At 37.8% G+C, this 24,396-nt stretch overlaps 1 protein-coding gene across 1 annotated transcript in view; it reads left to right on the plus strand.

Moving 5' to 3' along the window:
* Nucleotides 1-23,140, plus strand: part of BTC (betacellulin) — a 41,781-nt gene extending 18,641 nt beyond the window's left edge. Inside the window, exons 2-6 of the mRNA XM_019720717.3 lie at nt 4,479-4,577; nt 13,221-13,338; nt 18,107-18,253; nt 19,762-19,857; nt 21,203-23,140. Coding sequence (XP_019576276.2) covers nt 4,479-4,577; nt 13,221-13,338; nt 18,107-18,253; nt 19,762-19,855 — 458 coding nt within the window. The 3' untranslated portion in view covers nt 19,856-19,857; nt 21,203-23,140. The remainder of the gene's footprint in view (nt 1-4,478; nt 4,578-13,220; nt 13,339-18,106; nt 18,254-19,761; nt 19,858-21,202) is intronic.
* The last annotated feature ends 1,256 nt before the right edge of the window (nt 23,141-24,396 follow it).

Below are 24,396 nucleotides of genomic sequence, written 5' to 3' on the forward strand. Positions count from 1 at the left end.
CACAATCCCAACCCACCCTCCAGACAAGCTAGACAAGTTGTATTAGTCATGCCATGTCTTTTTACAAGCTGTCCTTTTTGTTTAGCATGCTCTGATTAATCATAACTTTATTTTTCCTTTACTTAAAAATTAATTTTATTTTTAATAATGTATATGGATTTTTAAAAACCATATAGTACTGAACGGTTTATAACAGCAAATAGCAGATCATCACACCGCACCATCCTGCCTCTGTATCTCCCTAGAAGCAGCCACTTTTGATTCTTTTAGGTGTTTCTTCTGCATTCACCTCTGTCTTGAGAAATAATTTGCTGGTAACACTATTTCTTGACTTGTCAAGTTTAGGCTTTACCTAGTAAGTTTCTCTTCTCTCAGAATTCCGGTATAATTACTATGGGGGTGATACTCAGAACATTTCACCAGCACAGAACAGATATTGATTAATCACAACCAGTTTTCCCACATGGCATATGTGGGCTAATTACTGGCTGTGGTTTTACGACAATTTTTTGTTAAATTATCAGTATTTACATTATTATTACCATGTAAATATTGTCCACTGCTGAAACAAATAATAAACTATGATTATGTTATCTTGCTTACACCATTTTAATTTTCTAGAAATTATTAATCGGTACCTTAAAGTAACCATTTATTCCTCATTAAAACCTTACCATCTTCTCCATGAAGTCTTTGCTGCTGGGCTGAGCTGATTCTCTATCCCGTGTTACTACCTCTGTTGTTGTGCTTATTACACTGTACCTTGAAGATTTGCATGTCTATCTTCATTATCAGAACATGAGCCCCTTGAGGTCAGTGAAAATATATGTTACCTTTGAACCATCAGTGTCTTGCACCAGCATCAGACACATACTGCTTAATAAATATTTGTTGAATGGTGGAGAGGACAGGAGTGTCCTTTCTGTTTGAAGCAGCCCTGTGTATTGAGTAGATGGTTTTGTGACCATTTCTCTGATTTCTGAGTCACTTCATACAGATTACAAGATGCAATGCCTGTCAGGGTCTGGGCAGTTAAAATACATGAGTGCAGCAAGCCTGATGGGGTGTGGGGCATTTAAAGGTATCACCTGCTAGTTAGCTCCAGCCAGTTGTTGCCATGGAGGCGTTTCAGACCTATGTTGCCAGACTTACTGCTTTTTCAATGGAAACAGGAAAAGCCACGTTTGATATGGACTGTCCTGATTTAGTTTTTAAAAACTATGCAGACTTAGAAAATGTTTCTTCAGGCTGGATTTGGTTTATGGCCACCAGCTTATGACGTGAAGATAGTTGGGTGGGAGGAGAAAGTGCACGCTGCCCCCGTGCCCTGTAGGTGGGGTCTGGTTTACCCTTGGATGCCTTCTCTGCAGAGGCTCTTCCTGGTGGCATCCCTTCACCAGCTGATACCAGCATGTGGAGTGAGCCTGAGCAGAAGGGAGCCTGGGCACAGGCCCCAGCCTGCCAGAATGTTTGGAAGCCTAGGGAGGGTTTCAGTGGAATCAGAACTCCCTCTGTTAGGTGAAAGTGGAGAATGATGAGCTAAATTATGAGTGATAGTGGGAAGTGGGTGAGTAGATTCAGTGTTGTATACTATATACCCAGCCATGTGCCTTTTCTTATGTTACTTCATTTAGTTTTTACAGTAACTTGAAAAGGAGATATTGTCATTACTAGTTTGCAACTACTGAATCTCTATGAGATTTAGAGTTGTCTTAATTCCCGCCATTAGAACAGATTAACTCCAGAATTAAAGCTTCTTGATTCTTCCCATAAAGAAAACCCAGGTAAGGGATTTTAAAAATGAATTAAACCTCTTTTCTGAAAAATTGATTAAAATTCTCCACTAAATATTGATATTGGGAGTTTTAAATTTGAAGTTTGATTTGTTTATAGATTAATTTATTCATTCTTTCAACATTTATTGAATATCCGTTGTGTTCTATGTTAGATACCAGGATTACAAAGATGAGTAATATAAAAGTCTTGTGCTTGAGGAGCACAGCACAATGATTGTTTCTGGTTTGCTCTAAGTGTGAAAGGAGGGGGCTAGGTGTTGGGATAAAAGATATAAAAAAATCTAGACATTTGGTGACCAAATTGCACTCCTAAAAAAATTTGAGTCATTTTTCTTTTCTTATTGGAAAAAACAAAACACGCTAGTGGCAAAATAGAAAATGCAAATAAGGAATATTATGGGAAGTCTTCTTCTAACCAGTGTAAGCAACACTCTACTTACGTACCTACCTTTTTCACTATCTATATATTTTTTTTACACTTATCACTCACACACACAGACAAACACACACAGATCACACTACATTTCTATTCTATAGCCTGCTTCTCTTACTTAGGAATATAGCAAATGTATTAATATTTAAAAATCATTTTTATGACTGAGTAACATTTTATTACATGAAAATAGTTCCATACATTTAATCAATTCTCTATTATTGGGTATTTATGTAGTTTCTATTTTTTACAACCCAAGTCATATGGAGAATTTTTCTGGCTAAATCTTTTTATGCATCTTGATGTATTTGCTTAGGCAAAATTACTAGATATGAAATTACTGGATTTAAACATTTGTACATTTTTTTAGCATTTTTGTTTATAGCACACACAATGCTAAATTGTCCTCCAAAAAATAGTACAAATTTACCCATCACCAATGCATTACTCTTCAGTTTCCCATGCTAGTTACCACCTTAAAATCAATCAATCAATCAATCAATCAATAAATAAATAAATAAATAAATAAATAAACAAGCAAGCAAGCAAGCTTTTCTAATTCAATTCATGGAAAAGAATCTCTCTTTTGAAGGATTCTTTTTGAAAACTCTTGTGGCCTTTGAACTTGCTAGATACTATTGTCCTTTGGTATAATACTATCATTTTATATTATGGATAATTGGTTGGCTGTTTACCTGCCTTAGTAATTTTGGACAATTTGGGGGTAAAATATTTCCTATCTACCTGTGTGTTTCTGGATGCTCACGGATATTTGTTGAACTGAATTAAATTGGAGAACATCTGTAGTTGAACCATTGACTAGATATGTAAATGTCAGTATGACCCATTGGCAAATTATTCTATTCCTTCCACTTGCATAATAATGAGCAATTTAATTGAGCATAGATTACATGCCAGCATTGTGTGAAGTGCTTTGCGTGCTTACCTGGTTAAATCCTCTCAACAATACCCTGAAGAAGAGATAATAATTATCTCCACTTTGCCAAAGATAAAACTAACAGGTTATGAAACTTGCCAAGCCACATGGCTGCAAAGTGGCAGAAACTGGTCATCTCAGGACCAGCTAACTCCCAAGCTATCTTATCTCTCCTCCCTGTCTTCCTTTGTCCTCTCCAACTTCTTAGAATAGAATATGTGTACATATATTCTTATAATATATATGTGTATACATATATGTATTTATATATAAAGATATATATGTATATATCTTTATATACATGTATATATGTAGATATACATATATGTCTTTATATGTATGTATATCTACATATACATATATATATATAGAGAGAGAGAGAGAGAGAACAGCATAGCTAACCTTGATATACCCTCACCCAGCTTCAACAATAATCAATATATGACCAATCTTGTTTAATCTATAACATTCGCTCACTACCTTGTACCTCCTTCTCTTGTTGGATTATTTTAAAGCAAACTCAGATACATTAATTTCATTAGTAAGTATTTAAATCTCAATCTCTAAGATATATGGACTCTGTTGATTAACCTAAACCACAATATCATTATCACATTTTACCTATAACAAGTCCTTAATATTGTCTAATGTCCAGTGTCAAATTTCTTTGATTATCTCATAAGTGATTTTTTACAGTTGATTTGTTTGAATCAGGTTCTGGCACAAACTATATATTACATTCTAAACTGTTCTAACCACAGCACTGTGTTCTTCTATCCCCCATACCTTTCCATTGAGGCCTGTCCTCAATGGATAAGGTAAGTAGCTGGAGGAACCTGATATTTTAAATAATTCCCATGAATTGAACATCTAGTTCACATCTTCCCAGAAGGAAGGACACTCAATAGTTAATACCTGAAAAACACTGGGTCTGTGTGGAATGGAGAAAGTATATGGCTATATGGGTTCATCATCCATTCTCCCTGGAAATTCACCAGTGAATTCATCCAGTGGCTCAGAACTTTCTTTATTTTCTGTTTGTATGATACAGTTCCATCACAAGTTATGGTCAAGTTTCCTCGCTTAAGATACATAGTTAGACATAAATGATACTAGCCTGAAATTTTTGCCTTTAGCATTGAGCTTAAAAAATGAGACATGCAAACCTGTGTACCCCTCCCTCACTGTGGGAGAATGAATTGGAAATGGAAACCATAGTCTTGTTAGTTTTATAAATGGGTCCTAACTTTGATAGAGTCTCGCATTGAGGACAAGTTTTCATGTTTGTTTTGGTTCTGTTTTGAACTTGAAGGTCTAGTGATCCTCCCCTGTGTTGCGGCAGATGGGAATTCCACCAGAAGTCCGGAAAATGATGGCTTTCTCTGTGGAGATGCCGGAGAAAACTGTGCAGGTAATGTTTAACAAGTGATGCATTTATATTTCATCAGCTTCATATTCCATCTTGGACAGTTGTTTCCTTAAATTTAATTTTTTGATAATATAATAAATCTTAAAACTAGGTAGTTTTTTGAACACATACTAATGTATCAGGCACTGTGCTAAGTGCTTTTCATACAGTAATTTAGTCATTCTTCACAAGATCCCTATGAGCTGGTTACTATTTTTAACTTTACTTCAAGGTGAAGCCTAGCAAGATGAAGTAAATTTCCAGAGGTTGCACAGCTGGGAAATAGCAAATCCAGGATTCACACTCAGGCCTGTCTGATTCTAGTGCTTCCATTCTTAATCATGATATTACTTTAGGTGTCACAGATGTGTGCTCCAGACCCTAGCATGTGCTATCTTGGACTAGACTCATAGAAAGTTGGCATATTCTATTCAAATTCTGTTTTTTCTATTTCATAACTTAAACAATGGGAAGAGGCAATCATTTGTATATATTTTACCTTGGAGATGATTGAAATAGTATTCTCAAAGTTATTAGTCTAAGGCAGAGGTTGGTCTTCATAAAAGGCCAGATAATACGTATATTAGGCTTTGTGGGCCATGCAGTCTTTGTTGCAACTCCTCAGCTCTGACATGGTACTGTAAAAGCACCATAGACGCTATGGAAACAAGTGGCCCTGGATATGTTCCAATAAAACTTTATTTAGAGAAACAGGCTGTGGACCAGATTTGGCCTTTGGGCTATAGTTTGCTGACCTTTGGTCTAAGGTTTTGTCTGTACTTTATAGATTTTGCAGTCTGGTCTTCTACACCAGTTTTATCTGATTTAAAACAAAACAAAACACATACCAATTCGAAAAGTAGGGTGGAGTGAAGAGCCTCCTGTATTCCCTGGAAACTTTTCCAAGCTGGGAGTGGGATGACTTGATGGTAAGTGCTCCTTTTCTAACACCCCAGGGAAGTTGTAACTGAGCCAGGAACATGCTGAGCAGTCATCCTAAAATGAGTCATTAGTTCCAGCCAGTCTTCTTCTCTTCCCTGACACTAGTGGGTGGTCTGGAGACTGCCCATAGGCTGTGAATCCACTGGTGCCTTAGATCATGCTTGTGTGGGTCTGGTCACCCATGTAGGAGGAAGAATAAGGCCAACTTTATGTGTTTCTGTGCTTCTCTTCAGTCAGGTTTCAAATGTCTTAAATGATGACATTTTCACATTTCCTTTGGGAGATTGTTCCATAATCAGATGATTGGCAGTGTTAAACAGTCTGTTTCATCGTATCTTAAGTGAGTTTTATAATTTTTTTTATTGTAGGAAGATCTCATTTAACAGGAGATCTACCCTTTTAACAGATTTTTAAGCGTACAATACAGTACAAACTATAGGCATGATATTGTAGAGCAGATCTCCAGAATTAGTCATCTTTCATAACTGAAACTTTATACCCATTGAACAACTCCCCATTCCTTCCTCATTTCCCCTCTCCCCATTCCCTGACAACCATCATTCTACTTTCTACTTCTGTGGCTTTGTTATTCCTTATATTAGTGGAATCATACAATATTTGTCCTTCTGTGACTGGTTTATTTCACTTAACATAATGTCCTCCAGATTTATCCATGTTGTTACATATTGAAGGATTTCCTTCTTTTCTAAGACTGAATAATATTCCATTGTGTGTGTGTGTGTGTATCACATTTTTTTTATCCATTCATCTGTTTATGGGTATTGAAGTTGTTTCCATATCTTGGCTACTGTTAATAATGCTTTAGTAAATATGGGAGTGCAAATACCACTTTGAGATCATGATTTTAATTCTTTTGAATAAATGTCCAGATATGGCATTACTGGATATGTTTGTTGTATTTTTAATGTTTTGAAGAAACTCCATACTATTTTCGAAAGCAACTATAGGTTGCCTTTTCAGTCTGTTAATTATTTCTTTCCTGCACAGAAGATTTTTAGTTTGTTTAAGTCACCCAGTTACCAGACTAGCCTATGGGGGGGTGTCAAAATATAATTTTCCTTCCATCTTTCTAAGTTCTTCTGGGTGGGCTAGTAATCAAATTAACATGAGACAGATTAATAGGAGAAAATAACCAAATTTAATAAGTATGTACATGTGGGGGTACCATAAGAACATGAGACCCAAAGGCAGATCCTGCAGCTGAGGCTTATATGTGTCATTCTGGAGCTAAGGAGGAAAGGGGTTGTGGTTTGGGACTTCAGAAGGTGGGAAGGAAATTCACATGGGGATGGAAAAGCAAGTGTTTGGTAAATAAATGTTTGCTGGGCCATCTTTAACGATGGGACACAGAGAGGACTTTGATCAAATGGGCCTTGCTAGGTAAATTGCTCTCTGTCTATCACACACTAGTTTATATTAAATTATAGTTACTGTGATATCTTCCTTCCTGGAGCAGGTCTTCTACCTAAATTCCTGTTAGGCAGGTAATGAAGAAAGGTCAGAGGTTCTTCCTGAGTCTTTTGTTCCTTAACCAACTTAAAGTCAATATCCCAAAAGGCATATTTTGGGTTGGCAAATCTTTGGTCCCCTTCACTGACATGAATTAGGGGAGAATGGTTCTAGAATGTGTGTTGTTAATTACCATGCTAACTGCTAGAATCACATGGGAAGATCACAAGGCTGCGTAAATGAATGAGGGAAATTCTGAAAAATAATTGCTTGAAAGTAAAGTCCAAATAAGGACCAAAGATTCTTGAAAAAGGAATTAATGTGCAGCAGGAGCAGTTTGTCTCTACCGACTCCAGTGTGACCTTGGGCAAGTCACTTAAGCTTTCAAAGGCTCAGTTTCTAACCTGTAAAATTAAGAAGTGAATCAGACGACCTTTAGGAGTTGTACCTGTTTCTAAATGATTTTATGATTTTATTTTTAAATAGCTCCAATCTGTAAGCGTTCTATTTTTAGTTTGTCATTTACTGTCTTGAGTAAGGCATTTATTCATTCCTCCAATACTTGTGAACACGTATTGCAGCAGGCTATGTTCCAGGTACCAAGGATCCAGCATTGGACAAAATGGCCAAATTTGGGGTCTGAGAGGTAATGGGTCATGTGTTGCAGAGCCTTGCCAAGAATGATAAGGCCTTCAACTTTGACCCTGAGTAAGTTTTAATAGCATCATTCTGGTTTCTGTATGCAGACTACACAGTTAAGAGGATAGAAACAGGGAGACTAGTTAGAACTTGGTGTCATGGAGACTATTTCCAGCACAGAAAAGATGTATGGCTTAGACCAGGGTAGTGGAGATGGAGAGATGATTCTGCTTATATTTTAAATATAACCAATAAGATTTCTGAAGAATTGGAAGTACTGTAAAAGAAACAAGTCAAGATGACCCCAGGATTTTTGGCCTGAATAACAGGAAGAATGTAGATGCCATTTACTAGAGAAAAGACCAGATTTGAGGGGGAAATCAGGTGTTCCATTTTGGAAGTGTTAAGTTGAAATGCCAGTTAGACATCTGAGTGGAAATGTTAATTGGATTGTTAGCATTGAGGAAAGAGATCTGAGATGGAAATATAAACTTGGGTATTGTTACCAGAAAGGTTTTTCGAGCCAAGAAACACCAAGCCTAGAATTGGAGAGAGAAAAGATGAGAGAGCATAGAACCCCAATACATTGCAAAATCTAGATGCTGTGGGAGCTAAGAAAAAACAAGCAAAGGAAAATGAGCTAAGAAGATATCATAGGCATAAGAATTCCATAGTGTGCACTCTTGGAAAACAAAAGGAAATACAAATTTTCCTTCCATCATTGTTCTTTGTCTCCACTTCCCCCACCAGCTATGAATAATTTTAAATATTTATGCAAATACACTCACACTCAACACTGGATTCTTTTTTCTACCTTGAAAGGTATAGAATGGAAAAAGGAGAATAAGTGAAGGCCCACTCCTATCAGCCTAGAAATGGTTGGCACAGCCCTCCAGATTAAAAGACATGCTGATCAGGTCTGACTAGCCCCTGTACAAGCCTGTTCTAGGAGCACAGGAAGGGTAACAAAAACATCTGTGAGATCTATTCTTCTTTTCCTGGAGTAGCCTATCCTTTTGCATTACTATAGGAAATGGCTTTGGATGTAAGACAAATGGGATTCCTCAAAAACAATAGATGTCACACTTTGCACTTACTCAAGGGCATCTTGAATTTACATTCCCTGTCTCAGGGAGATGTTTGCAAGATAAGAAGGAAAATTAACTTATAAATATAAAACATTTTCCCTAACATCTTGGCTTAAGAAAGTTGTAAAATGAGGAAACTCCTTCTGGGAAGATACCTGGAAGTCAAGGACAGAAGTTTGAAGCCTTAGCCTCTACTTCATAGAGCAGGAAGAATCTTTTCTCCAGACGCTTCTGTGATCAGTTAAACTAGTCTTTACATTAGCTGTTTCCTTTTTTTAGGACAGATATGTGGGACGATAAATTTATATGTTTTTGTATCCCTTTCTTTCTCTCTTTGTTAACACCTGTGGGACTTCTGTCTCAGCATTTAGCATCCACTTTTAAATCACTTACACAGAGATTTAACTGTAATATATATCTAGTTGGGGGGTTAGAGATATTATGAGGTTGTAAATATTGTAATGAGATTTATAAAAAAGTATTATAATAATAATAGTGCATTATCCATATAGTTAATTTCAGAACAGCTGCTGACATTAATACCATTTACAAAATCATTACATAGATTTGTAATGAGCATTACTGAAATAAGTATGTGAAGGTTTTATGAAAAATAAACCTAATGCTTCAAATAAGAAGAGTTTTAATCACAAAAATAACAAGAGGTTTAATCACAAAGCCTGTTTGGGCTTGAGAATCATAATCACGTACAGAAGACTAGGGAATAATGATGCTTAATCAATGCATCTATCAAACTGAGGGAAATTCTATATTTAAACAAAGTCGTTTGCATGTCTGCCATATTCTTCCACTTGAGTTTGGCTCCAAAGAATCCATCACATCTCTCCTAACTATACATATGACCCAAGGAAGATGACTACTACTTGTCTATCTGCCCATATGACGAAAGACATATGTTCTTACTTCTGTTCCCTTTTGCTAACTCTTATCATCAGATTTTGACATACATTGACCTGCAGTAACCCTTGTGGTTTTTTACTTAATTGACTTTATAGTCTTCAGAATAGGGTGTGTCATGAAGAGATTGAGATATATGATCTGGGGTGCCCATCCATTTGTATGAGATTGTGTTGTGACCTGGCCCACTAGTGGTTGTACTTTTCCAACTGCAGTTATTTGGGACAGACTCATTCCTAGAAGAATGTTGTGGTTTTGGGCATGTGGGTTGGAAAAGAGCAAGGTAGGCGAAAAAAAGATCAATTAAGTTTCACCACCCCCAGTATCAGGGGAATCTTCAGGCCTGTTACATATTCAAGACTGAACATAGAAACACAATTCATGAGACAAATCTTTCTTTTATCATAGAATTAACTTTCTTTCTTGAGACACATCCTTGGCATGGTATGGTAGATTTTGCCTTCCCCTGCCGTAAATTGTCAGGTCTCATAATACGCAGAATTTAAAGTTCACAGCTGTTCAACTTTCAGATAATGTGACCTTGGTGAAGTTAGACAAAAGAAACTGGAATTAAAGGTGCACAAATTATGGTAAGCCATTAATTTCCGTGAGAGAGGAAGGTGGGATCCTGTCTGGCTTTTGGAAGGTAGTATGTGTGATTGATTTTCTCCCAGGTTTTGAAGTCCCATAGAGAAATCACTGGACACTGGACATTTCCTGCTCGGTGGCATGGAAGTGTTTTTAAATACAAATAATGCTGGGAATATTTAAGAGCATGCTTATCTGCCAAAGGAGCGAGCTCTGCAACACATCAAAACAGTGCCTGGCAACCTTTTCCCTGGCATGGGTGTGAGCTGCTGGGTGACCCCAGCCTGATCATACCACTGCATCCAGCAGCTGCTGGTAAAGGTGCTTTTTGTCGTCATGGCTCATCATGTGGTGTTTAGGAGAAGGTGGCTATGTCGAAAGGGGCACAAGAACTAGAGCAATTAGTGAATTCAGGGTACAGAGCCATACAGCTTATATTTAACGTCAGGTGTGTTTTGCAAAGTATAAAGATCTTTATGGAGGACAGCAGACTTGTCATTCAGTCTTATTGCTTCTTAAATTCCTCTCCTCGCCCTCCACTCCCCTGCCCCAGGCCCACATCACATCTGTCTGCATGGCTCTGGTGGACCTTAGTTCTCTCCTTGCCTCCCCAGCATCTCACTGCTCTGGTACAGCCTGCACTCTCCTATCTAATATATTGATAAAATGCTACCGAGTTTAGTATTTACACAGACTACTGAATTTAATCCACAAAACCCTTCTTCAGCTCTTTCCTGCCTTGAATTTCACTGTCAATTCTCAGCTGACTGACAATCTGAGGTCTCTAACTCCCATTCACAGCCATCCTTGGCTGCTCCCAACCATGTCCCTTCCATTGGCATGCAATGTGCCTCCCAGCCCCTGCATTAGGCTGGCATAGTCCTGACCCTGAGCTTTTGCTCTTGACATTCTCAATATTCAGTTGCTTGCTTAGCTCTCAAAAACAAAAAATCTATATTTTCCAGAATGTTTTTTTAATTCAATTAGCATTATTTCTCTAGCTTTTAGAATCAGCTCATTTACTGAGGATTTAATTATCCCAGGTACTCCGCATTTGGGAATTTCCACATGCATTTTTTCTTTGAGTTTCTCACCATCCCTTTAAGGTAGATGTTATCATCTTCAGTTTGCAGATGAGGAAACTGAGGCTCAGGCAGCTTAATTTGCTTTTCCAGACCCATATGGCTAACGAAAGGCAGAGCTGGAAATGAAACACGAATTTCCTTCCTCCTAATCCAGTGTTCCTTCCACTGTTTCCAGTTTCCCACAACTGCTCATACAGTCACTATGGTTGTTGTTACCGGGTGGTTGCTCACTGTTGTCTTGAATTTGTTCTATTGTACCGATTTGGAGGGAGAGATAGGACCTCCTTTATTTCTTTGATGGTTTGCAATGCCTGCTACAGGGCTCTGGAAACAGAAAGTGCTCGAGGAATGGAAGCTGACTGATCCATCTATTTGCCACAATACACAGGTCTTTGCCTTTGAGGCACTTTGCATTTATTTCTGGCAGAAGTTTCAACAAGAGTCCCGTGGACTGGCAGGCATGGGAGCAAACACCTGGCACGTAATGCAGTGAGCATGGCTGGTAATCAAGTCACCAACAAAACCAGGTCAGCCAGTTCCTCAGCAACGTTCTGCCACCCCCAGAAATGTGACCTGGCATCGCAGGCATTTGCTGTGTATAGGTCATGCCGGGCTCTGTGCGATTCCTCTCTCCGGTGGCCCTGAGCAATTATACGCACTCATTTCATAACATTAATGAAGAAGTTGAGTAGCCATTGCTATGAAAAAAAGGATTGTTTGATCCAAATGGGGTGCCAGGTGCCATACCAAACCTGGTGCGTCATGCCCTCCTGACGTGATCACGTGATCACCGTGGTCTTTGTGGCTCCGCAGGTGTCTTGAGTCCTGCAAGCTGCTGGTCATACCATGAATAGGAAAAGTCCAACCTGGCTGGTGCTGGCTGGTTAGCTGTTTTCTCCAGTTGGACACGTATCTGTCGTGAGTCAACACAGGGAACAGCTAGTTAGTATTTCTGTACTGTTCCTCCTGACAATCCTTACTTATTGAAACTTTCTATGTGTGAATGAGGAGGAAATGGTTGCATATTACTGTCCCCAGAGGAACAATTAGGCAATCAAGACTCTAAAAGGTAAGACAAGAAAGTCAGTGTAGGATTGAAATCCTGGATATGACGCTTCTGGTATTTTCTTCCTTCTTCATGTCTAGAGACATCTTCCAGGGTCAAAGGAGAGCGAGACTCTCCCATTTAAGCAAGGACAACTTCTGGGTGCCTCAGGCTGGGAGTGGATGACAGGTACCTGCTAAACAGCTGTCCTGACAGAGCACCAGAGTGGAACGGTCAGGAGCGTGGACACTTGGGGCAAGAATGCCTGGGTCTGAGTCCCCTTTCTGCCATGTCTCTGCTGTGCGATCCTGGAAGGGGCCTTAGCCTCTCATTCATAAATAGGAAATTTGCTTATTAATAAGTAGGATATTAGAATGATGCCTACTTCCCAAAGCTGTTATCAGCATGGAATGAGTTAATAATATATAAAGTATGCAGACCAGCATCTGGGACTCAGTAAGTGCTATGTAAGTGTTTAAGTTAAAAAAAAAGAAGTTTAAACGAAAAAAGAACAACATGCTTCTCTCTTCAATGGCTTCACTCCCATGCCTCTGATAATCTTCATGGAAAAAACAGCCTCTTTCTTATAACAATTATCTTTACTCTTTAAACAACAACAGTGTTTCTGGTTGGACACAAATCGTAATCAAAATGTGAAATGTTCCCACCAGAATCCTCATTACCCAATCTCCAGAGCTCTTTTGGGGTCATGAAAGTATGACTTTTATCCCAACCCAGTGTAGAGATAAGAAGAAATCAGAGCTTGGAGTATATTCTACAGACATATTCGCGGCAAAGATAGGAATATGATTCTACTTACAAATGTGTATTTAAAGTGATTTGATTTACTGAACTTTTTCTTGTTTTTCAGCTACCACCACACAATCAAAGTGGAATGACTACTTCTCTCTGTGCCCCAAGAAATATGAGCATTACTGCATCAATGGGAGATGTCGCTTCGTGGTGGCCCTGCAGACGCCCTCCTGCCTGTAAGTGGAGTGCCCTGAGCCAGCAAGCAAAGGGGTGCAGAATGGTGCTGGTCTGAGACTCAGCAGGACTGGAAAGTCTGAGCTAATGAAGCCATCTGAAGCCATCTGTCAGTGCATAGTTCCCCTGGTCCTGCCCCAGCACTTTTTAGGGGCTGCTTCGGCTGCTCTTTCGCAGAACTGACGCACATCCCAGAGTCCAGATTTGGTTGCAAGCCCAGCTGTGTCCTCTGCTGCCTTATGCAAGCAAAACTGTTTCTGCCCAGCGTTAAAGATACTTTTAGAAGCTCAATTCATCTCCCATGTGGTTCAAATGGAAAGGAATTCTTTTGGCATTTGTTGTGTGGTTTGTAATTAATTTAAATATGAAGGATTTTCTGCCAAATTAAAAGTTCCTTTTGCAGGCATCAATTAAACGCAAAGAAACCAGTCCTATTTATAAATAGAGATTTGTGACTTTGTTTATTAGAGCAGGGAATTGGGAGAAAATTTCTCTTTTTAACTCATAGTAGATTAAGAGTCCAAGTTCCATTTTACTCAGGCACAAACAACCTTTTTGCATATTTTAAATATTCATTTTCTTTTATAGAGATGTCCCTCCAAAGTGCTCTGAGACCTTACCTCATAGAGGAGCAAAGCGATTTTCAAAGTATAATTTTGACCTACAGTTCAGAGAATTATTACATTCTGTGTAGTAACCCCAGTACTCATTTACACATTTTTTTAAATAAGTATCTCAGAACAGTGGCTCAAAACCTTAATTTAGTGGAAAGTTTAAAAGTCATGGACTTCTTTAAAATTTAATTATATTTACATTTAATTAAAAAAAATAAACATACGTTGATAAAACTTAGAGGGGACTAAGAATTGTTAATGCAAGGAAAATGTGCCTCTGTGTGTGTTGAGAAAGAACTAATTTTTAAAAAAAATTCATTTAGTGGCTCACTGGCTTGGGAGAATATATTGAGTTTTTAAAATACGAATGCCCTTTAACCTAGTGCATTTTTCTAACTGGTCCCTATGTCTGTAGATCTATTGTTCTTTAATACTGCTGCCTTCTAAAATGAAACCACAGTGTAATCTACCTGCCTGAGATCAATCCGCAGCCTGTCCCCTTCAGTGTGAGGTGAAAACTTACTTCCTTGGCCTCCATAGCTCCTCGGATCCTGGCTTCACTTTCTAACCATATCTCTTATTACAGTCCCAAATGTTCCTCTAAAAGCCTACGTTCCTTTGCATGGTTTATCACACAAGCTCTTCTCATAGTCTGCAAAGCTTATTCTTACTGGTGTTTCATGATGAGACTCAAACATCCCCTCTCCCTGGACCCCTGCATTAACTTCCCTCTTCTCACACACATACCAGTGTGAGTTAGGTGTCCTTTCTCTGTGACCTCGTCCCACTTCTATGACAACACATTTCCCCTGCAGAATAAACGTCTGTTTCTTTGAATGTCCCTTCTGTGACTGTGCAGGTGGAGAGGGCAGGGCTCACAATTTCTTCATTTTTGTGTTCCAGTGCCAAGTCCAGTGCCTGGAATTTACTGGGTGCTCAAGAAATGACTGGTGAATAAGTGACTAAGTCCCTCTGTCACGGTCTATCTAATGCTATGCTAAGTTTCAAAAGCAAGGCTTCAGTCTGAATCAGGAACACCTTCTTAGGGCTGGAATGATACAGAATCAACGGGAAAAACACAAGGGTCAGGACACAGATTTTGGAATCAGATAGACATAAGTTAAGATGTTGTTTCCACCAATTATAAGCAGTGTTAACAATGTGTCAGTTACCTTTCTGGAGCATAATGGTTTCCTCTCAAGTGTTAAAAATGTTACGAAATAAATACATTAAGCAAAACTACTTATCATGGTACCCAGCGTAGAGTAGATTTTCCATAAAATGTACATGAGGTGAGTAGGAGATACTGAACCTAGGCTTGAACTTTAGGTGCCTTGGTGTAGCCCGGATTCAGTCAAAACTGTCCTGCCCGTGTCCCATGCTGTCCTCGGAACCAGACATATCTCCTTCTTCTTAGCATCACAGGAATTTGTGGGTTCCTGTTACTACATTAAAAAATAGAGTAGTTTCAAATGACTCTAATCCTGCATTAATCTTCTCAGTATGTTCTTGAAATGGAGATGATTTGTTTCCAGATGAATAATTTTTATTTATTTATGCAGCACAGTTCATTTAATCTATTTTTTCTTTTTTCTTTTTTAAGGAAGGCACAGCTCACAGGGTCCCAGGCCCACAGGGGATCGAATCAGTAACCTTGGTGTTACCAGCACCACGCTCTAACCAATGGAGCTAACTGGCCACCTCTAGCCCAGTTCATTTAAGTGGGGTTATGTGTGGTTGGGGTATGAAGTTGGGAACCAAACTTCTTTCATTTGAATCCTAGCCCCACTCACTTAATTTCTCTATACTTCAGTTTCGCCATCTTTAAAATTGGTTACTAATAGCACCTACCTAAATGGTCATTCTAAGAATTAATTAACACATAAATTTCTTAGAACCCTATCTGGTGATTGTTTCAGAAAAGTGATCCCAAGTCCGATTTTGCAGAGTCCTCAACATTCCTGGGCATCTTTAAAAATTATTTTAAATTTTATTTTATAAAGTGTTTGTTAAATAAAAATCATTTATTCAGTTATTCAGCATTTAATAAACATCTGCTCTGATCTTGCACACTTTGCCTCATTCTCTATCATTGAAATGGCCGTCAGTTGGTGGGTTATTGACGTGATGAGAAGTGAAGTAACGTGAGAGCCACTATAACCAGCTGCATTAAGGTTTTTCACCTTCTAGCCTGGCTCATTGGATATTATCTTGCAAGAAGTACTACTTAGTAAAATTCAACTAAAGCGTGGTTAAACCACTGAATCCGGAGCTTATAATTAGAAAAGCATTCTAAAAGAGCAGAAGTAAGTGCTATGTATTTTATGAGCAAAGTTATTGTTTTAAAATGCCATACTAAATTTGTTAGAGAAACATTTAAGCTAATTGGATGAGACCGTATTTGTAAGGTTTTAATTATGACCTAAAAAAAAAGACTCTTAAAAAAAAATCGTCATCCTAAGTATGCAATTAAAAGTAATTTTTTCCCTAGTTCCATCCTATGTGCAGGAGATTTTGGTATTTCAAGATATTCTTAAGCATTCTTCCTGTTATTTAACCTTGAAATGAAAATGCCTAGCTCTTTTTCAGGAAGTCATTCTTCAAATACATCCTGGGGTCCTTTTGCAGTAGATGGCAACAGGTTTCTTTTCTCCTCCACTTGCATTGACCTTTACCTTTCAACTTATGGTTGTGACTGAGCTTGTTTCTTTTGTTTCTGAAGCATTGTATCAGCTACAATATCGGCATTAAGGGATTTCCTTTCTTGAGAAATATAGGCTTTGTGGGAATTAACTGCCTAGGCTCTTGTAAGACATAAACTATAAGAAACCTGGCAATTAATTATTTCTTTAAAAAACAAATCAAACAAAACAAAACAAGAAGAGATTGCACACAAATATTTTCAGAAGCAGAATTTCCTCTTTTTGAGATTTAAATAATTATGTGTATGACCAATATCTCTTGGTGTTTTGAATGAATCTGAGGAGAGAAAAAAAAAGGAAATATCTGTAGGTGATATTGCAACATACACATTTGGTTTCAAATGTTCCCAAACTTCTTATGTACCTTTTAAGCATTGACACAATTCAGAGAATACTATAGAGAGTCTCCAAATCATTGAGCCTTGAGCTCCTTGAGTGTTGTTCAGTCTTGGCTGGTCAAATGGACCTTTAACTGTAACCTGAGACTTGGGGCACCCCCTGAGCTGAGGTGAATCCTAAGACTGTATTGCTAGAGAGTGGAGGGAATGAGGGAAGAGTTCCCCATTGGAGGAACTTTTGGTTTCTGGTCACTGCACCTCTCCATGAAGACCATGGAGAAAGGGAGGCCATTTAGAAGAGAATAGAGGGAATGGTGTCCAGATCTGAAAATGTGGCCTTAGAGGATGAGAAAGAGGAACCAGAAATCTGAACCAGAGAGGATAAGACCTGTTGGTTTGGGTGGATGTAGTTGGGGAGGTGGTGACTAGAATAGCAATAGAAGAGGGTGTTACCTAATGTGTGACTCCTGCAAGCAGAATAAATGATGAGTGGAAGTTATAGGGAGAAAGAAAGAGGGAAGGAGGGAGAAAGGTGGGAAGGGAGGGAGGGGGGCATGGAGAGAGGGAGAGAGACAGAAATGAATCCTGATGAATAACGATTATGGATCTTTCCATGTGTAGGCACCTATTTACAAACTTTCACACACATCACTATGTTTGATCATATAAAACAGTATAATTTTAAAATACAATAGGAGAACTTGGGCACACTGAAACTGTTCATAAGGCCCTCGATGAATGGGAAATCCTGGGGATTTTGAATTGCTTGTTCTGGATGTATAAGTGCTTGGGAATTTTATCATATCCTCTCTTTCAAACTCAGAATCTAAAATTTCAAACTAAATTTTAGTATATTGTCAAAATCCCTGTTTATTTAAATTAGATATATTGTTAATAATGTTCAAGTGATGACAGGTTTTCAGCAAAGCAAAGGAAGAGAAATTACTCATGAACACAGTGGGGTACAGCTTTTTAAATTTTTTAGGGGAATTGTGTCCTTTATTAATTCCAAGTAATGAAAACAATGTTAATTTCTTCAAAAAGGAGATATTAGATATTCTTAAAAGTCTTCTTGCCTTTTTTTTTTTTAAATTTAATTTTATTTTATTTTTCTAGCTGCGATGACGGCTACGCTGGAGCAAGATGTGAGAGAGTTGACTTTTTTTACCTAAGAGAAGATACAGGACAAATTTTGGTGATTTGTTTGACAGCAGTTATGGTGACTTTGATCATTTTGGTTATTGGTGTCTGCATTTGTTGTCAGTAAGTATTTTTAAATTTAATTTTAAGTAAGTCTGAGAAATTATGTCTTGCTGACTCTTTTCTTTCTCTTTCTGTTCCTTCCCTCCTCCCTACCTTTTCTCTTTCCTTTTTGCTTTGATTTAAATAAATCACTCTTCCAGGTTTGCCATCATTTATATTGAAGTATTTATTATAATAAAACCCATGATACATGATATTTGTTGTTTTAATGAGCACAATTATTATAATTTAAAATAAAGTTTGTATAAATCTCCTAATTTATAAAAAACCAATTATTTAGTCCTAAAGTCAGTCATATTTTATGTCATTTTGTTTGTAGGCTAAATGAGACTTTTATTTCCTTAAGCTATACCATGACACAGTAACTTTGAAAGATAGAAGCAGACAAACAACACATGTTTTTCCTTGGCCATGTTAAAATAAATTTCATATACAAAAGATATTTATACTCTTTTTCTTGTTTTTTACATTTCATTATATACCATAACTTTGGGAATCAAGAAACACCTTGCTTTTTCTCTGAGACAGGTGGCTTGGTACAATTCTGAAGTTAGTTTCTTTGGGAAACCCATGAAATTGTTTATAAGACCAGCACCCCAGGTAGCATGCTAAAAAGGCATTTTCTTCAAGTGCTATCTTCCCGTTTTGAGAAGCTAGTGCAGCCTCCTAAACTGTTCCAATTGATTCTGGGCTGTGGTACAGACCAGAAGAGGGCGTCTCATGATTCCTTTCTCCACAACCTTCAAGGGAGAAAAACACTAGAGGAGCTTCTGGGCGTCTGATTTTTGTCCCAGCTCTGCCATTGAATACCTCTGAGACTTAGCACAAGTTTTTTTAATATCTTTACATTTCATTTTATTTTCTGTAAAATGTGAGGATTAAACCAGATAATCTGATTCCTTTTAACTGTAAAATCAAAAGATATATATAAATTTTTTCTTTTTTTCACCTCCTCTGTGGCTGAAGGGAGTTTTTATAATGCCAGGTTTGGGCCAGAGCATCACTTGGGCCAAGCTGGGAAATGGCCTATTTTATTACATTAATTTTGAATCATACTCTGAGAAACTGGACTGCAGTCCAGATATCTAACACATTTCTTAATGTATTTGACTGTTTAATTAACACAACCAGAGGCTCTCTTTGTTTTCTTATGTCTGTTCTCATATTGTATTATATCTTATTTATGCACTAAATAATGCTTCTCAGTCTAGCTCTAGAATAACTTGGCTTGAAAAGTGTTCTTGTGCTAACCAAGCTCCATCAACAATCAGGTACCATATTCTTTCTATTTAGATATAACTGCACTCCATCCAGACTATTGCCTGTTGTAGCTATCATTGGAGTCTAGATAAAGAGATGGTTTAAGAGAGAACCTCCAATATTTAAGGAAAGAAGCAACCTATGCATTTCTAGCAGTTTAGAAATAAGATCATAGACTCTCTTGATGATTAATTTTGTGTTTGCACGAACTACCAGGCTCATGCTAATTTCTAACATTATTTTCCAAGTCCTCTTCGAAGGAAAAAGAAAGAAGAAATGGCAAATCTGGGTAAAGATATAACTCCTGTAAATGAAGATACTCAAGAGACTAGCATTGCTTAATGGTGAGTGTGATAAATTTGGTAGATGGGAAACTATTCAGGTGACTTTTACCTGGTGAAACAGGGCTTCACTGCCTCTAGTAAATCATTGACTGGAGTTTGATTATGTTTAAAAACATCTAAAAATAAATTGACTTTTTAAATAGACTTTGAAACCAAATAAAAAACTTTCTCACATCTTTCTTGCATGTTGTCCTAGAGACAGGCATGTGGGAGAATGGACTTCTAGATACTTTTCTAATGTACCCACATCAATTGGCTTTCTAATTTTGCACGGGTGTGGTAGTTATTTTATGATTTTTTTCTTCCTCATTTTTGGACACAAAGAAGAGGTATTTTAGTTTAGACATCTCACATTAAAAGGAAATAAATCATAATGTTGTAGTAATAACTTCGTTTATGGAGCATTTTTCATATGCCAAATGCTGTTCTAAGCTCTTTAACTGTTGTATCAGTTTGGATCCGAGCAGGAATCACAAATCCTCTGGGATGATCCAATAAAGAGATTTTGATGAAGGGACCTGGGTGTGGGTCATGGTTAAGGGAACCCAGAGGAAGGTGGTAGCTCCCAGAGTCTAACAATGGCAGGAGGCTGTCTCCTTCTCCTGCATGACAGGGCTGGGGGAGTGTTCCTTTGCCATCGAGAGAGGGGCTGCCAGAGGGCCCACCAGGTAGAAGCCATAGCTGTGGATAAAAATAGCCACTGCGGACTAAACAAGTAGGAAGGCAGGAAATGGAGAAAAATACCCTCCATTTTTATTCCTTTTGCCTTTAGATCTTCAGCAGGTAACTCAGAGGGCATGGGAGCCCTTGAGATGTAATCTGTAGTCAACCTCCTAGAGGACACAGCAGGGCAGAGAAGAGGCTCCAAGGGGGCAAACAGCATAGCCAGCATCATCAACTAGGGTCATTTTGACTGTAACAGCATCACACACAACCAAACTGTATAAAGTGAAGGAAGTGTTTTGGTTTACATGGACTGGTAGTCCACAGGGAATGTACTTTGCACACTTGGTTGAACCAGAAACTCCCACGGAGGGAAATATGATTCCTCTCTTTCTTCTCACTGTCTGAAGAGGTGGCTTTGTCCTTGGCTAGTTCTGCTTAGGTCATAGCAGAGGCCCGTAGCAGTCAGGGCCACATGCTCCCTTGTAGACATCCGGCAAGAGGGAGGGGGTGACTTTCCATAACTCTCCCAGCAGCACAAAGAATCGCCTTTCCCAGAAACTCCCAGCAGATTAATGGGGTGTAGCAACTAAAAATAAAAATGCTGGCTCTAGATTTTGTTTGTAATTGTATAGTACATTTCTTTTAAATGGCTTGCTCTTTTTTCCCCCTTTTCCTCCAGTCTATGAAGATACCACCAGGATGGTGACAAGCTACAAAATGCCTTGCTCATTTGAAAAAGGACAGACTATGTCTCAGGAAAACAGCACAATGGATTTTAAATAATGTATTTACCTTTTGTTTGTAATAGTTTGTGTTATTTACTATTGTTTTTATAATAATTAATAATAATAAATTTTATTATTGATTAGTAATTGGGAAACACCCAGTTAAGAAGGGAAATTTTAATAAACTTTCACTTAAGTTTTGCCACCAGGATTACTAGTCAAATAAAAAAGAAATGTAGGAAGGTGTTTAGAACTTAGAAATTGAATGAATAATAAAACTACTTTTTATCCAACACTAACCACGTGCTAAGAGTTTAAAATATATTATTTCCTTTAATCCTTTCAAGAGCCTTTGAGATATCAATTATGATTCTCATTTCCCACATACAGAAATAAGCCCAAAGAAGTTAAATAATCTAACCCAGATTTACAGAGTTAAGAATTGATGAAGTTAAAATTGGAACCAAGATTTACCCAAATTCAAAGTTTACACAATTAACCATCATTTTTGTTGATCAGAGTTGGTATAATCTAACTCAATAGTATAATCCAAGACTTTCTACCGAACTGTGTTTTGCCATGACTCTGAGATGCTGGGGCCAGTTTCCTGCAGAAACTCTGCAGGGTTCTAAGTATGTTACGGTTACCACCATGTTTTCTGTATATATAAAGTCAATATAATTGACTCTTATTACATTTCTTTGCTCCTTTATAAATGCTCAGTGATATGAACAAATTCTTACATGAGAAAATCAAACAGATTTGCCCCCTAGCTAGAGTAATGAATAGAGATATAGAAAGTAAGTGCCTGACAGTTTCGAAGCCCCAGGTAAGTTTATGCTCACTAAAAGATCGATAATAGCACTGAAAGAGGCTGTTGATCCCAGAGTCATGGTCAGTGACAGCACAGCAGAGCCCAGGCAGAGACTGGTTGTGACAATATCTTCATCGTTTTTCTTCTAATAAGCAGTACCTGTGATTGCTCTCAGGTGAATACTGTTGCAATGAAATCATGGCCATATATCTATTACTTGGGACCATCTTGCCAAATGCTCTTTAAACTCCATAATATTAATAAGGACTCTTTAAAAACTGAAAAACCAAAATCTACATTTAGCTGATCTTCCATAAAATATGAAACTTTTCTACATTGTCTGATTGGATCTTTTACAAAAACAGATGGAGTGTGTCCCCAAATTGCTACACTTCGGTTATTCTGCATGTCAACCAAGCAGCTTCTTTCCAGAATCTATAAATTTTGCTTTACAGTGTAGACTCCATACACACAATGAAGTGGAGAATTCAGACAAAAGGTGAAGTTGTACATCACCCATCACACATCATGTTTGGAGGGAAACTGAGACTGTGCTTCCGAATAACACAGATAAAGCTCCAATATCAATGAGAGCTAGGTCACACAACTGATGGCTTTCTAAACCTGTTTTTTCTCTTGACTTAATATCTGTCTTTAAAACAGGATTATATACAACTGATTTGTGTTGTATATGGTTTATTTCGCAAAGTCTCCTAGACTCATTTCAGGCCTGTTCTCTTTCTCAGTCTTCTATGATATTCAAAGCCCTTGAAACAAACACTTATTTGAGCATTTAAATACAAAAAAACAAACAAACAAGGTATAAGTTTTTTCTTTCCTGAACTGATGTTAGTTGACCAATGGAATCTCTCAAGACAATCCAGGCTGGGGAATTTTGTTTTGATCCTAGAATGTCAATGGTGTCTTGAAATTTGGTAGGTCTGATGTCAAGAAAAAACTTCAAAGATTTTCATATCGTTTCAATATGTATTTTGTAATTGTTTTGCATATACTAAATGATCTTGTTTATGTAAACTCAATATTATCATAATAAAATTAATTTATTTTTAATAATGTATACATATATATGTATGCATTTCCTTTGTGTATATGTGTATATATATATATATATATATATATATATATATATATATATATATATATATATGTATGTATACACACGTACCAGCTCATGATGAGATTGTGGACGATAGTTTCTTAAAGCAGAAATAACATTCTCTATGAAACAGAATATCAAACTATGGTTTTTACTTAGTGCTTCAATTGTATGAGAGCGACATTTCTAGCAATTCCATTGTCACATGTAGTCCCTCAAGATGATGACCGCAGGAAAGCCTGGAGAGGGAACAGGGAGCTCAGCGAGCACTGACTGGACACCTTCTGTATTCTAGGCACCGTGCTACCCACTATGACAAATGCTAAGGAGAATGACGATATGGTCCCTTAGGAAGCTTACATTTTAACAGGAGAAACAGCAACTTACAGATCATTTAAATACAATTTGGAGCTCTGAGTAAGGCTGAAGTTATTATGGGATCAGAGAGGAGAATGACCAGGCCAGCTTCGGAGAAATCAGGGAAGACTCCTGAAGGAAATTACATCTGAACTGGACTGGCTCTGAGAAATCAAGGTCTCTGCCCCAAATCTTGGATAAGGGCAGATATTTTTTGGATCCTTGTCAAAATCTACAGAATTTCTCTTAAATTCTAGCAGTGGAGGGACCAGCAGATGTTGTTACACATTTCCAGGAACAGTAACATTAGCCAACACGCAAGAATAGACTATTCAAGGGAATAAAAAAGAGAAGGGATCAGGGCTTCATACCTTATTCTAGAATGCCCTGGGTACGACAGGATAAAGTATATGGGCATGTGAGATGTTCCTGGTTCCAATGATGTTACAGTATTAAGTGACGGGCAGAGATGGAGGAGAGCTTTTTATTTCTTTCCTGAAGTGGATTATTTGTGGCTTTCACATTTTCCACTTCATATAATGGCTCATGATGTAGGCGAGTTACATAGAGAGTGGAGTAAAATGTTCTGAGTCCGATAAATTGCTATTTGGGTTAGGTCCTGGTTTGTGCAAAATTCTGGGAGGGAAGTTCAGGCCATATTTCAGTGCCCATGGCTTTAAAACCAAGCTATTGACTTAAGGAGACCTACATTTTAGTACATTCTGCTCATACTTAGTTATGAATTCATTCAAAAATATTTACTGAGTACCTACTAAGTCCCAAGTACCTTAGGTGCTAGGACTTCATCAATGAACAAAATTTTAAAAACAAATTTGTCACCTTGTGGAGCTTATATTTTA

Source organism: Rhinolophus sinicus, chromosome 1 (assembly GCF_057876585.1).
Source record: "Rhinolophus sinicus isolate RSI-liver-muscle chromosome 1, RSI-T2T, whole genome shotgun sequence".
Classification (NCBI taxonomy): Eukaryota; Metazoa; Chordata; class Mammalia; order Chiroptera; family Rhinolophidae; genus Rhinolophus; species Rhinolophus sinicus.